At 41.0% G+C, this 15,086-nt stretch overlaps 1 protein-coding gene across 4 annotated transcripts in view; it reads left to right on the top strand.

Annotated features, from left to right (window-relative positions):
* Positions 1-15,086, top strand: part of Dcaf8 (DDB1 and CUL4 associated factor 8) — a 46,705-nt gene that overhangs the window by 29,471 nt on the left and 2,148 nt on the right. For all 4 annotated transcript variants that reach the window (XM_059280104.1, XM_059280103.1, XM_059280102.1 and 1 more), the window contains 6 exons: positions 1,449-1,559; positions 8,088-8,160; positions 8,645-8,702; positions 9,207-9,314; positions 10,606-10,736; positions 14,682-14,801. In XM_059280104.1, coding sequence (XP_059136087.1) covers positions 1,449-1,559; positions 8,088-8,160; positions 8,645-8,702; positions 9,207-9,314; positions 10,606-10,736; positions 14,682-14,801 — 601 coding nt within the window. The remainder of the gene's footprint in view (positions 1-1,448; positions 1,560-8,087; positions 8,161-8,644; positions 8,703-9,206; positions 9,315-10,605; positions 10,737-14,681; positions 14,802-15,086) is intronic.

The raw sequence follows: 15,086 nt of genomic DNA, 5'->3' as shown, positions 1-15,086 counted from the left end.
TTGTCTGCCTCCCCGGCACTAGGGTTAGAGGTGCACATCTTCACATCTGCCTTCTTTGTGGGAGCTCTGGCTCAAACTCAGTATGGCAGACATTTCACAAATGAATCCATCTCTCCAAACCCAAAGCCAGGCTTTTGGTGACCCTTTTTTTTTTTTTTTTTTTTCCCCCCTAAAAATTGGGAGCTAGCCTTTGATCTCCAGGACTGTTGATCTCACTGTTGCTGTGGTTCTTCCAGCACTCCTTGTGTCTCCAGGTACCTGGTATCATGTTCTCTAAGGCATAGCACACTCATTCACATGCTTTTAGCTTACACTTAATTTTTAAAATTTACTTAGTATTTTATGTCTTTGAGTATTTTGCCTACATCTATGTCTGTTTATTACATATGTGCAGTGCCTGGAGAGGCCAGAAAGGACATTGGATCCCCTAAAACTGGAGTTACAGACAGTAGTAGGCCACTATGTGGGTGTTGATAATCAAACTCAGGTCCTCTGGAAGGGCAGACAGTGCTCTTAACCACTGAGCCATCTCTTCTGCCCCAGCTTGTATTTTTTATTATTTCATATACATTATACAAAATGATGGATTCATTATTACATTATTACATCAAGTACATACAATGTGCTTCAATCAAAGTCACCTCTAGATTCTTCTCTTACCCCCAAAGCATCTTCCTTTCCCTCATAGTCTTCCTCATATTTCTTCCTTTTTTAAAGACAAGGTCTCATGGGACCTAGGCTCGCCTTTCATTCTTTAGATGGCCCAGGATAACTTCAGCTCCTGATCTTACCTCTATCTTCTGAGTGCTGGTATTTACAGGCATGTGCCACCTACCCAGATTATGTGGTGCTGAGGGTTGAAGTCATGGCTGTGCATTGGCTGAGAAATCAAAATTTTTCTGCCTCTACCTTCTAAGTGCTGGGATTACAGACATGCCGTGATGGCAGCCTTTTCTCGTTCTTGTTGTGTTTTCTTTTTCTCTTATTTCATCATGGAGAAAAGCATGCAGTCTGTCTTTATGACTGGTTTAATTACTTACCGTGATGATATCCTGCTTGCTCTCCTCAGACGACACTAGAAAATTACTTTATGTTTTCCCCCAGTCTTCAAAATAGCATAGTGCATTTTATTTTGTTATTCAGAACAAAACAAAAAACACCACCTACTTTTTTTGGTACAGATTAGAATTTGATTTCTTATTAGTCATGTCTGCATTTGCTCTGCTGATTTTTCGTTTTTCATGACCATCTTGGGTCTTTTAGGTTTTGGGGGTTGGTTTGCTGGGGGAAAGGGGCATTTTTCACTAACCCTGATTGGTCTGGAAGTCACTGTAGCTCATGCTGATTGACTTCAGGCAGTCAGCCTCTTGAGTGCTGGGATTATAGATCTGAGCTACCGTGCTGAGCTCCATCTGGGTCTGACTGTATGCCTTTTTTACTCTTTGAAGGAAACTGGTGGTGACGAAGGAGAAGGAGAAGAAGGTGGGGCTGTATACAATCTATGTGAACCCTGCCAATACCCACCAGTTCGCAGTCGGCGGGCGAGACCAGTTTGTACGGTGAGTGTCATTCGTTTGTGTCTGGGAGTTGGAGACTCAGGCATGGTGTATATTGCCAGATACTCCCCAGTGCTAAGTTGGCAAATTGTAGGAATTCATTAACTACCACGTTGATCTTTTTACCCTTTTGGAAATGCTTAAGCACCTTCTGAGACATTTTGATCCCTATGACAACAGCCTGAGGAATTTTATATTATGGGGATTATTGTTTTTTAAAATTAGTATATTTTATTTGTATTTTGTCTGCTTGTATATAACTGGGCACCATGTTCATGAATGGTGCCCGAGGAAGCCAGAAGAAAGTGTTGGATCTTCTGGGATTGGAGTTAGAGATGGTTGTTGGGCACTGTTTGGGTGCTGAGAATTGAACCTGGTCCTTTTAACTGCTATGCCTCTTTTCAGCCCTGGGATTATCACATTTTAAAGAAGATTGATAAATTTGTCCCACATAGTGACTAAGACAAACCCATATGTGTTTTCCACGATTTTCCTATATAAATTAACATTGTACTAGCAGTCTTTTCAAATAATTTAAATTTAATTTTAGTATTATCTGTGTGAGTATGATGTATATATGAGGGGTGTGTGCTATAGTGCACATCAGCATGCGTGTAGAAGTCACAGGACAACTTGGGAGTCACTTTGTCCTTTACACTTGTTGGGGAATCAAACTCAGGTTGTGAGGCTTGCATCATTGAGCAGCAAGTGTGTTTACCCAGTTAATCATCTTGACAGCTCTTCACTAGCAATTGGAGCACTGGTTAGATTTAGTAAAAAATTGGCTTGGGAACACTCTGTAACTGAGGGTTTTTGTTTCTGTTGTCCTGAACCACTTTTCTTTATCTGTAGTAATATCTTTGTTACTGTGAACATCTGTTTTTCATACTGTCTATTGAGACACATCCTAAGGGAAAACAGACATCATTCTTTCAATCCCCATTGTACCAGTTGTTTTCCTTCTGACCTTATTCCCTAGCTAGCCAGCTGCTGTATTTTAACTACATTTCTTTGGGATTGCCAGTTTGAAAAAGGAGGGACGGCATAATTAGAAAAATTATGTTTTGTTTTTCTGTTCTGCTGGTAGTTGAAAAGTGACATCTTCTTTTGGAATGAAAGCACACTTTTTTAAACTATTTTGAAGTTGCTTGTATTAATTAGAATGATGAGATAAGTTTTCAGAAAATATATGACCTACTTTGTTCAAGAGTTCTGGATAATTTGTTACTCTTTCAAAATTTATTTCTTTCAGTCAGTAGTCTTTAAATATATAGCAATATTTTGTGTATTTATTTTGTGTGTACATCATGGTGTGCCTGGTGCCCGGAGAGGCTAGAAGAGGGCTTTGGGTCCCTTAGAAGTGGAGTTGTAGGTGGTTGTGAGCCACCATATGGGTGCTGGGAATCAAACCTGTATCCTCTGCAAGAGCAGCTAGTGCTCTTAGCTGCTGGCCCATCTCTCTAGCCCCCTATTATTTTTATATAAGATGCTTTTGATCAAAAAGGCTGTTGTCAGAGCTTTCTGGGTTAAACTCCAAGTTTAACTTCTAGTTGGGGTTCTTTTTTCTTGGAGAAATAGATTGCTTGAAAAGTCTCTGTTATGGAGAATTTAATCACGAGGACCAAGAGGTTTAAAGAGAAATTGATGAGTTGGATGTATTGACTTATTCCGAAGATCTTAGTAAAGTTCCAGTGCCCTATTCCACAGCTTATAATTTCCCAAGGCAAAAGTTGGGCTGAGAATTGTTTTTATTTTATGTGGATTGGTGTTTTGCCTGCATGCATGCACCTCTGTGTGAGGGTTATCGGTGCCCTGGAACTGAAGTGACAGATAGTTCTGAGCTACCATGTGGGTGCTGGGAATTGAACCTGGGTCCTCTGAAAGAGCAGTTAGTGCTCTTAACCACTGAGTCATCTCTCCAGCTCCGGGCTGAGAATTGTTATAGTATTTCAGCAGAGGAATAAAATACTCATCTTTCCTTTTATCAGCTTCCGTGTTTTCAGTCTCTTTGTGTGCTCCAGTTTCTTAGCAGATGGTAGCCTACTTCCTTGTCAGGAGTACATACAGATTTTGAGCCACACTGATTTCTACATGAGTAGAGAGTCCTGTCAGCACCTAGGTCTTCTTTGATATTATACTCAGCTCAACTTCTCTGGTACTTTTTCAGTTTGGCTAGCTGAATGTTGAGATCACTTATTTTCGGATACAAGTTTGAAAAGATTTGTACCAAATACTATATGTAATGACACCATTGCTTTTACTACTGCAATTTTCTTTCAAGAAAGAAGCAAAGAATACAGAGAGATAGCCTACTCAGCCTCAAGGCTTCACATAATTATTATTTTATTTTAGGGTTATGAAAACACATTTAAAGGAAGGTTTAGGGAGACATACTTTTTGATCTAAAGCCAAAGGAAACAAAAACAAAGAAGAAAAGTTAACAAATGTAAAAAAAGAAATTATCAAATGGAGTCAATATGAGTGTGAGTCCCTACTATTAAATTCTACTTAGATTGATTTAAGAGTTTAGAGGAGTGCAGTGACAGAGCACTTGTCTATCATATTTGATTCTCTGGATTGGATCCCCAGCATTAGAAAGAAAAAATGTACTTACCTAGTAAAGAAAAGTGTATGGGAGTTTGGAGGTAAATTTGATAGTTTACTTGGTTGATTTGTAAACTTATTGTTCTAAGATTTTGAGCTAGGCTCTGGTTCATAAGGCACAATTAATATATAGTTCTCATGTCCTTAGGTTGAGAATAACGCATTAGAAGAACATCAGATTAAGGTCTAATAGGGGAGAGAGGTCTAGGGTAGCAGGTTAGTGGTTGCCAGGAAGCTTACAGAGAGAGTGCAGTATAGGCTTTGAGAAGGGTGCCGGGGGATAGTTAGTTGCTAAGGTACTTGCCACACAAGCAAGTTTAGATCTTGAGTTTAGATCCTCAGCATTCATAAAATAGCTGGATGTTGTGGTGCACACCTGTAATCCCAGCACTGGAGAGGAGAGACAGACAGATACCTGGCGCTTGCTATCTGTTCATTCCAACTGAATTGGCAAGCCCAGGTCCAGAAAATAGTAGAAAACTTTGTACTCATATTTTTTATACTACTATCTTGTACAGGGCCTGGTAAATTGTGCTGGCCTTCTTATTCATGGTGGTGGTGGTGGTGGTGGTGGTGGTTGTTGTTGAAGTAAAGTTTTACCACTTAGTGGTTAAGAGTGAAATGCCATTTTTTCAAGAGGACTACAGTTCAGGTCCCAGCATCCATGCTGGGTGGCTCACAACTGCCTGTAACTCTAGCTCTAGGAGATCCAGTGCCCTTGTGTCTGTAGACACCTGAATTTATATGCACATACCCACTCTAGCCATACACACATACACATAATTAAAGATAAATCTTTTTTTAAGAAGTTTTACTGGAACACAGCCATGACTATTTATTTTTGTATTGCCCATCAGCATGGTAGTGCTCAGGTAGCAGAGTTCAGTTATGATAGACTTGGTAGCCTGCCAGGGTTTTCTGTCTTGCTCTTTAAGAGTTTGCCAAACGGGGCAGTGGTGGTGAATGCCTTTAATCACAACACTTGGGAGGTAGAGGCAGGTAGATCCCTGTGAGTTTGAGACCAGCCTGGTTAGGCACCAAAACTACACAGAGAAACCCTGGGGGCGGGGGGGGTTTTGCCAATTCCTGGTCTGGCATCCTATTTATGATTGGAGGAAAAGAAAAATATAGTATCTCTTAAAAGACAAAGAATATTGGGTGCTGAGGAACCCAAAGTAGTCCATTTACCATACAGCATCCCATGGACCTTGAGTATTTAGTACTTTTTACTAATTTGCTGACTTACTAAATTTGGTGTGTGTGTGTTTGAGACAGGGTCTCACTGTAGCCTTGGCTGGAGTAATTTGTCTGCCTGCCTTTGCCTCCTGAGTACTAGGATTAAAGTATGTGCAATCATGGCGGGCTATTTACTGAATTTTTTAATGGGTTAGTGATATTTGAGCTCTGTTAATTTACTTTTTTTTTTTTTTAAGAGTTTTGATTTAAACTTAGTTGAAAGAAAAAAATTGACAGTTGATAAATTTATTTAGGAGTAATATAACCACTTTTCTGTGTTGGTGTTTGTGGCTTCATTTAGTAAACATTTCCTGGGTATTCTCTTTATGCCAAGTGTTTAGATATTGCCAGGGATACATTGATTCATTTATTAGCATGTATTGTATAGGAAAATATGTAAAGTACATGTAACTTACCCAGTATTATTTGAGTGAGTAAATAGTAGGTAATATTTAACTCAAGTCTAACTACAGAAAGAATTAAAGACAATTGGGTAATTAGTATTTTAGGTAAAAAGAACAATATAGGTAGAGCTATGGTAATAATAAGTTGTGTCAGTGTAATTGCAAGAAACGTGGAAAAGGCTTTCCTTCTTTCTTTTTTTGAGACAGTGTCATTCATATATATATGTATATACATATATATACACACACACACACACACACACACACACATATATATATATATATATCTCCCAGGCTAGCCTTGTACTCTGTGTAGCTGTGGCTGGCCTTAAACTCTTACTCCTGCCTTTGTTTCCCACATGCTAGGATAGCAAGTGTGGGCTACCACTCCAGCTTGACCATAGGTTTGTTGTTGCCTTTGGTTTGTTTGGGAGTGATGTATAGGATCTTGAGAAAGTCATAGTTAGGTTTGGATGTCATGTGTAGGGTCTTGAGGAAGCTATAGGTAACCATTCTAAGATGTTTGAGCTTTTGTTTCCAGTAAAGTGTTCAGAAATTACTGAGGAGATTTAAACAGGGAACTTACATAAAGTTTTGCATTTTGTTTAAAATTATGTTGGCAACATGAGCAGGAAAATCAAAAGGAATATCAACAGTAGTGTAAGCAAAATAAGATGGAAGTAAGTGGGAAAAGCAGATAGAACCAAAACAGTATACCCAGGGGGGAGGAACTGACAAGAAAACTATTTATACAAGAGAGAAAAGACCTGGGGAAGTAGGGGATGAATACGATAAAAAACAAAACACATCAAATACATAAAAATAAGTTTTAAATGAGACCGAGACAGAGACCTGGTATCTGATGTGGTCATTTGTGTTAAGGATAGTGTCATTAACAGATTGAGGGGTTAGGGATAGGTTTAGAGAGAGTTTAATTTTGGAAGGAAAACGAGTTTGCTTGGGCAACTTAGTATAATATGTGGTTGTTAAGTAGATGTTATAGATGTTAAGTCTGGAACTCAGAGTAAGAGGCATGGCTTTAAAATAGGTTTCCAGATGTAGGGAGCTAGCGGTAGTTAAAGCATGTTAATAGAATTTCCTCATCAGAAGTAATTTCCCCATATCTATAAAGGATGTATTCCCTGGTGTTAGCTTTGAACCCCTGGATAGTAATAAACCCAAAAGGTACTAGTTTTTGTTTTGATTTGTTTCTCATCTATACCTGTGATAGTTTATAAATTAGGCATAGTGATTGATTAGCAGCAATGACTAATAGTAAAGTAGAATGTTGTAGAAATACTGTAGTGGAAGTTATTAAAACTAATGAGTTGGTTTGTTTTTTCTGGACTTTTTCATTCAACATTTTGACTAGTTGACTACAGGTAACTTCAGGAGATTCAGGTGGTTTGGGGGTAGTTTTTGTGGCCTATGAGAGGGAGAACTAGCCAAATAAAAGTTCAAGGAAGGAGGGATGGAGAGATGGCTCAGCAGTTAGGAACACTTGCTGTTCTTTCAGAGGATCTGGGTTCAGTTTCTCCCACCCCCATGGCAGTTCACAACCATCTGTAACTCCAGTTCTCTGGAGCCTGGCACTCGATTCTGGCCTCTGTAGCACTGCACTCATACATGTGATGCATATACATACATGCAGGCAAAACACTCATACACATAAATAAAAAAAACTTCGAAGGACTTAAGACCCACTTACATAAAATATGGCCTTTGCTCATGAATAATAAATGCTTTGAAATAAGTAACATACATATAAAAAGTGTGATTATTAATTGCTTCAGTGAAATTAAACCATAAATGGGGCTTGAGTGATGGATAGTTCGTCTATAAAATGTGGGATGTGATGGTGCTTACTTGCAATCCCAGTGCTGGAGAGGCAGAGCCAGGAGGATCCTTGGGGCTTGCTTACCAGCCAGTCTAGCATCATTGATGAGCTCCAGGACAATGAGAAACCCTTTTGTAAAGGATGTGGATGGTGTTCCAAAGGATGACACACAAGGTTGTCCTCTGGCTTTCACATACATGAAACATACCGCCACTAAAATAAACAGTTAATGACGTAAAACTTGACAAGCTACTCCAAATGGATATAATTGAGGATTACTGCTTTTTGAAAAATACTTGGATAAGGCAAAGTTTGGAAATGGATTAGAGAGGGGAACACATTTCCTGAAGAGAAGAAAACGCAAGCTTGATTAGGAAAGAGCCTCTGTCTTACAGCTCCGCAGGGATGACTGTGTAAGTTTTGACACTTTCATTGCTTCTTTCATTAAAGGATTTATGACCAGAGGAAAATTGATGAGAATGAGAATAATGGAGTGCTAAAGAAATTCTGCCCTCATCACTTGGTAAGATCCATGAAGACCAGTGGCTCCTGGCTTCCTAGACTTCATCCTGAGCTGCCCCCAAACTTATTGGCATAATGTGAAGAGTTTGGAGTTTGAAGTCAAACAGATTGTAATTCTGGTTTTCTTACAAGTTTTCTGATCTTAGGCAGCCAGTTGACCTATTTTAGCCTCAGTGTTCTTAACAGCAAAATGGAGATTGGCACTATCATGGTGGCCTAATGAGATAATGCATCTGAAATGGCTAGCACACAGAAGAGAGCCAAGACAGGGCCTCACTAAGACTCCTTGAGGTGGACATGTTTCCTCAGTTATGTACCTCACTCTTACTCTCTCTTACCCCTCACTTCCTTCTTTCTATTTATCTCCTGTTTGTCTATCTCTGGGAAAAAATACAGGGGAGTTTCTAGAAAAACCTGTTTCTGAGGTTGATAAAACCAATGGGGTGGGGGTGGGGGCATCAGTCAGTATCTGCTCCTTATTGCAGGTGAACAGTGAGTCCAAAGCAAACATCACCTGTCTTGTGTACAGCCACGACGGCACAGGTACGTGAGCAGGGCCCAGCTCCTAGGCTGGCAAGCCTCCTCTGTCGAGGGAGCTGCTGAGTTAGTGAAGCATGTGCTCTGCAGTGTTCATCACTGTGCTGTAGCTCCAAGTGGAACCGCTGAGACTAGTTCCTGATGGTGAGCATGTAGTGGGAGGATACAGCAGACGACCCTTGGAAATGCTTCAGATGACATTTCACGGGCTTGTCCTGAAGCCTAGGCTACTAGCCTAAGCAGGTTCTAATGCCTTTGATTCCTTAGTAAGTTAGAGGGTGTGATCTCCTGAGTGTTCTACTGGTACCCCTGGGCTGGTAATGCGTTCATCGTAGACCCTATGTATGTAACCTTACCTGCCTGCCGTTCCAAACTAAGTAAGATGGGTGCTAAGAGGACCCACTACCAGCAAGAAGCCCCATTTCAGACAACCCCCCTTTCCCCTGCAAATCTCCTGGTCTCTGCATTTTTCAGCCTTTGCCTTCACTGCTGTGTTCTTGTTCTTGGCAGAGCTCCTGGCCAGTTACAATGATGAAGACATTTACCTTTTCAACTCTTCTCACAGTGATGGGGCCCAGTATATTAAGAGATACAAAGGTCATAGAAATAATGCTACAGGTGAGTCTGCTTTTTTCTGTTTCTATGACTCAAGTCACATTGAAAACCTACGTTATCTTATTCCCATTGTGTAGATGGGAACTACCTAAGGAGTAGGCTGCCTGAGTCAACTTGGGCAGTGTGAGGTTATGCCTAGTTGGGCTGGAATTTTCTTTTTTCCAGTGTGATTCGGGGCAGTGATGTTGCCTCCAGTTGGTTAAGCATGAAGCTAGACTTTACTTTCTGTGATTTCACCTACTATAGAGTAGGCACAGAGGTCCTTTTAGAAAGTCAGGGAAAGCTGTAGTGCTGAATTACATAGACTGTGTAAGATGGTATCTTTAGAGGGAGAGAAGGGAATGATTCTTTTAAATAAAGCAAAGTAGAGAGGAACAGTGGTGGTATCTAGCCTAAGTTTCCAGTGAAGTGTGGCTTTGTAGTTCTCGTCTGTGGTTCCCAAAAACTGGGCTCACTGGACTCCCCTCAGTCTCTTAATAAGAGAGCACTGATGCCTGTCTCGCCCTCCCATCACATTTGATTCAATTGGTGCTGGGCTCAGCTGGAGCGTTGTAGTTTTGAGTGTACTGACGGGTTCTACTGTAGAGAAGGTAGGCAGTTACTGCACTTGGTTGGTACCACTCCTCCCAGCTGTCTGTCAGCATTTGATGTGGAGACAGGAGTAACTCTGACTTTCTCTTGACTGGTAAGAAGGAAAAGGGGGCAGAGTTCTGTATTAGGATTTCATTATGCGGGCAAGCAAAAGGAAAAGTGTCAGTATTGTGGCGGGTATGTGGAGCTGGTTCTAATAGTTGGACTCCTGTCTTTTACAAATTCTAAAGATTTGGGCCCTTTTACTGAAGTCTGATAGTGAGCATAATCAGGTGCTTCTTATAGGTGACTGTGCCATGTACCTTCATTAATCTCAGATCAGCTGATGACCTAAGAAACACTGACTGGGTATACCAAGAATAATCCTAGGGCCTAAGAGTGGGAAGAGCTGAAATGAATCAGGTTGGGACAGATAGGGCATTAGTTTGAGGCCTATACCTGATAAAGTATCATTGAAGCAGACTGTTGCCCAGGGACAGAAGACTCCTGATAGATCTCTTTGGAAGATAGTCTCTGGGACATTGTGATTCTTACTATAATTATCTATCACACACATACTCTCTTGATTTATTTTGTAGAAATGAAAAGAGTTATTTGGCATTCAGCTGACTCAGTTTGTAAATTACTAAGTTCTCAGTGAAGTAAGTAAATACAGGCCCAGTGCCAACCCTTATGTGGTCTCTTCCTCCATTTATCCTTTCAGTAAAAGGCGTCAATTTCTATGGCCCCAAGAGTGAGTTTGTGGTGAGCGGTAGTGACTGCGGGCACATCTTCCTCTGGGAGAAGTCCTCTTGCCAGATCATTCAGTTCATGGAGGGAGACAAAGGAGGTGTGGTAAGTATGGTGTGCTGGACTGGCTGGCCCTAGTTTCTTAGGTCAAAAAGGTAGGTCTTATGTGGACCACTGGATTTTCACTACATGGTACCATGTTTTAGAGTTCCATACAGCTAAATTAAAGGTATTACACCTTGTGGGTGCAGAGCTTTTTGATGGAATACTTTCTTCTATTCCTTCCTTCTGCCCTTACAAGGCATAGTTTATTGAGAAGAAGAAAGGGTTTTAGGAAGAATTTATAGCCTGAACAAACACATGGGCTTTTTCCAAAAAAGAAGACATTAGTTCAGGACAAACCCTCCTATACAATGTCAAAACAAGATGTCTCCTGCCTTGGCTCTAAGTAAGCCAGGCAGCGACCCTGGCTGACTCCGGGATCAACAGAGAAAAGCTAGAGAAGCACATTTATTTTTCTTGTATTTATTTTTAGAAGAAACATTTTTTGCACATTCAGAGAAGTAAGTATGGTTTGTAACTTACAAAATGGTATTCAATATTTAATTTATTTGATGTACTGTTTAGGAGAATATCCTTGTACTTAACAGATGCATGCTGTATTTAGGGAGAAAGTGCCATGCCTATTGTCATGGATATAAATACACATAATGTACCTGTATATATGTAGAAAGGAAAGCAAATGTAATAAAATACATATTTTTCTTGAAAAGAACAGCTGAACAGCCTACTAGATAATGTGGTCATATCATTGTCTGCCTGTCCTTTTGAGTTTTGCAAGCATCCTCTGTGTTAATGGCTCAAGAAAGAGTCATAAAAATCGAGTTAAAGAGTAAAGAATGGTCAGCTCTTATGATGTATCTAGCTTATCATATATATATATATATTTATATATATATTTTATATATATATATATTTTTTTCCTTTTTTAAGATCCAGCATTAGGAAAGAGTTTCAAGACAGGGTTTCTCTGTGTACGGTTTTGGTCCCTATCCTGGATCTCACTCTGTAGACCAGGCTGGCCTCGAACTCTCAGAGATCTGCCTGGCTCTGCCTCCCGAGTGCTGGTATTAAAGGCGTGTGCCACCATCACCTGGCTCTAAATAGCTTTCTATAAGAAGGTTTTTGAGCCACTGAAGAAAGGAGAGACATTTTGAAAGATTACACTTTACTAATTACCCAAGTTCTCGTCCTTTTCATTCTTCTAAGCTCCGCTATGACTTGATAAGGCTTACCAGAGAGCGATTTTAGAGTGTAAAATGGCATCAGGATCCCATTCCTTCTTGCAGTTTTCTTGGTCTACTTATGAGGATATTTTGTATTTTATTCTTGTTTCTTATAAATCTTTTGAACCTAGGACATACATATAAAGCTTCTGTAGCCTGAATATAAGAGGAGAGGAATCTGTAAGTTCAAGGTGTGTCTTCCTCTTCTCTGATTGTATTTCCTTTCCTTCAAAGGTCCCTCCTGTCACCTGTAGTTAACAGGTTCAAATGTTGGAATCTTAATGAAAATTCTGCAATAGGCACATAAGTCCTTTCTTGGTCATAAACTATTATCTTGCATTCTGTTCTAGAAAGATGCAGGGATAAAATGCCCTCTCTCCAACCAACACTTGTCTCTTCTCCAAAAGCATTCTGCTGGCCAGTTTGCTTTCAGCTCAGCCAGTACCAGGGTTTGTTGATTAATCCAGTGCTCAGGGGGAAAGAGTATCTTCTTGGGATGGGTGGGTCCCAGGCCAGAGTTTTCATGGTTCTAAGAGATGGAGTGGCTGCTCCCTGAAGAGTTTCTTTACTTGTTCTTGCCTTTATGTCAGCCGAATATATTATCCATGTGGTTCTTACCTGATTCCTTCTAAGATAGTTTTGGGGCTGGAGAGATGGCTCAGAGGTTAAGAGCACCGAGTGTTCTTCCAGAGGTCCTGAGTTCAATTCCCAGCACCCACATGGTGGCTGACAACCATCCGTAATGAGATCTGGCGCCCTCTTCCGCATACATAATAAATAAATAAATCTTTAAAAAAAAAAAAGATAGTTTTGTTTTTTGTTATAACCTTTCAGCAGTGGAGGTCACCAGGCTTGGTATAGATGATAAAGCATTCTGTATCATAAAGTAGAATGTTAGTTGGGCTGGAGAGATGGCCCAGAGGTTAAGAACACTAACTGTTCTTGCAGAGGTCCTGAGTTCAATTCCCAATGGTGGCTCACTACCATCTGTAATGAGAGCTGGCTCCCTCTTCTGGCCTGCAGGGATACATGAAAACAGAACATTGTATACATAATAAATAAATCTTTAAAAAATAAATAAATAAAAATTAAAAGAAATAAAGTAGAATGTTAACATCCGAGGGATCTTAGAGTTTATTGCCCACCTTGCCTAGGTCTCCTGACCCATTCGGTTTTACAGGGACAAGAGTGGGAGATGATGTCAAGGAACAACTTGGTGCTTTATCCCATTCCCTGCATCCCCCAGCCCAGTCTTCTAAGGCCTGAGTTCTTTTCTGTGCTCAAGCATTATTGACAGGTCTGGTGAGATGACCAGGTCCCCTGGCCCAGAAGCTCTCTGTTGGCTTCCCCTGCAGGTTCCAACTCAGGTATTATATGTCATTTATTCTCTTGTCCTCTTGCCATTGGCTTTGTCCTTAGGCTTAAGTTCCAAGGAATTGTTCCTTTATGCTTTTTTATTTTATTTTATCCTCTTGTTGGAAGCTCAAGAGTACAGGTCTTTAGCAAGATTTCATGAGGAAATGGATGAATGAGGTGTGTGCATTGTCAGGTATCTGTTGGTAACATCTGTACTAGAGTTTGTTCTCTAGTGCTTCCTCAGGCTCCCAAGTACACAGCCTAAAAAACTGCAGTGAGCTGCTATGGGAGATCAGCACAGAAGAGAACCAGGCTTTCTCTTTCACTCTTAGGCTCAGACTTAGAGCTGGCCTTCTGAGCCTGTCTTCTTTGTAAACTCAAAGTTAAAGAAAATGAAGTCTCTAGTCTCTGGGCCTCCCTTTCCTCTTCCTTAGCTGTGGTCTGAGTGTGCAGGCCCAGCAGCCAAGCTTCGTCCAGAGAGAACTAGAAGAGGCTTTTTGCCAGGGATTTATTTTCTTGGACTATAGAGCAGAAGCAAGGCGGGGTGCTTTTCCTCTGTTCCTCATCTGACTAAAAGTCTAAAAATGCTTTAGCAGCTAGATCTGGGACTGGCTCTTCCGGTGGGGATGGGAACTGCCCTGCCCCGTTAAGGAAGCTCATGTTTTTGAGTTAGACAGCAGAGGGCATGGGTGCTTTTAGACAAAAGGAAACTGTCTGAGACCAGATGTCTGCCAGCCCCTGGTTTTCTCCTATTGAGTGAATGAGGGTGACTGAAACTGATTCCGTGGAGAAACTGCATGACTACTTAGTGCTTCCCTGTAGCCGAGTTTACTATGCCCCTAGGGAAGATAGCAGGATGTTGCTGTCTGTGCTAAGGGTTCTTAAACACAAAGACACAAACCTCCCTTCCCCCCACCCCTTTAGTTCATCCTCTTCTCAGCCTCCCCATCCTCCAGTTAGTAAGCAGCACCAAGTGGATATAATTGTTCTCCATTTTCTCTGAAAGTACAGGGGCAGCTGCTGCTTTCCTAATTTTTTTTTTTTTAATTGTCACTGATGAAAGCCACTGAAAGACTTTTTTCCCAGCCTCGGAAAAATTGGAGCTTTAGAATCTGGAGTGAATGAGGTCATTATCTTATGAAGCTGCAATACACATGGCCTATCATTCACCTCCTGGGGCTATGTCTAGGGATGCAGCCTACCCTCATCTTTATATTGGAAATGATAGGTAGGCTGATTTTATTTCCACTTTGTATCTCCTCTACTGCCAGAGCTATTTGGTCTAGGCTCAGGTAGGTAGTCCTGCTTCAGCCCAGATCAAGAGCAACTGTTGGCTCAAGGCAGCCATAGTTTTTAAACTCCACTCCCATATACTCCTGAGCCTCTGCTTTCATTCCTCCCAAACCAGGTAAATTGTCTCGAGCCCCATCCTCACCTACCTGTTTTGGCAACCAGTGGCCTGGACCATGATGTGAAGATCTGGGCACCCACAGCTGAAGCTTCCACTGAGCTGACGGGGTTAAAGGATGTAAGTGACTGGCTGTAGGCCTTTATTTGTAGAAACCAATGCGTGTAACTGTTACCATTCTTCAGTGTCATAAGAAGGAATAACTTGTTGCTCAGTTCTTTAAAGGCATTGATCTGACACCTCCTCTACTTTCCCCTTGCTGCCTCTGTGGGGACAGTCTGGAGCCACAGAGCAGCTCTGAAGTGCTTCTATTTCGTAGTTAGGAAGCATCTTTAGGAAAAAGCTGTTTTATGTTAAAATATCCAACCTTCTCACTGACTGACCTTGAGCATCCTTTCCTAATCT

This window comes from Peromyscus eremicus, chromosome 15 (genome assembly GCF_949786415.1).
Source record: "Peromyscus eremicus chromosome 15, PerEre_H2_v1, whole genome shotgun sequence".
Lineage (NCBI taxonomy): Eukaryota > Metazoa > Chordata > Mammalia > Rodentia > Cricetidae > Peromyscus > Peromyscus eremicus.
The sequence above is the reverse complement of the archived record's forward strand: the minus strand, read 5'-3'. Positions and strand labels throughout refer to the sequence as shown.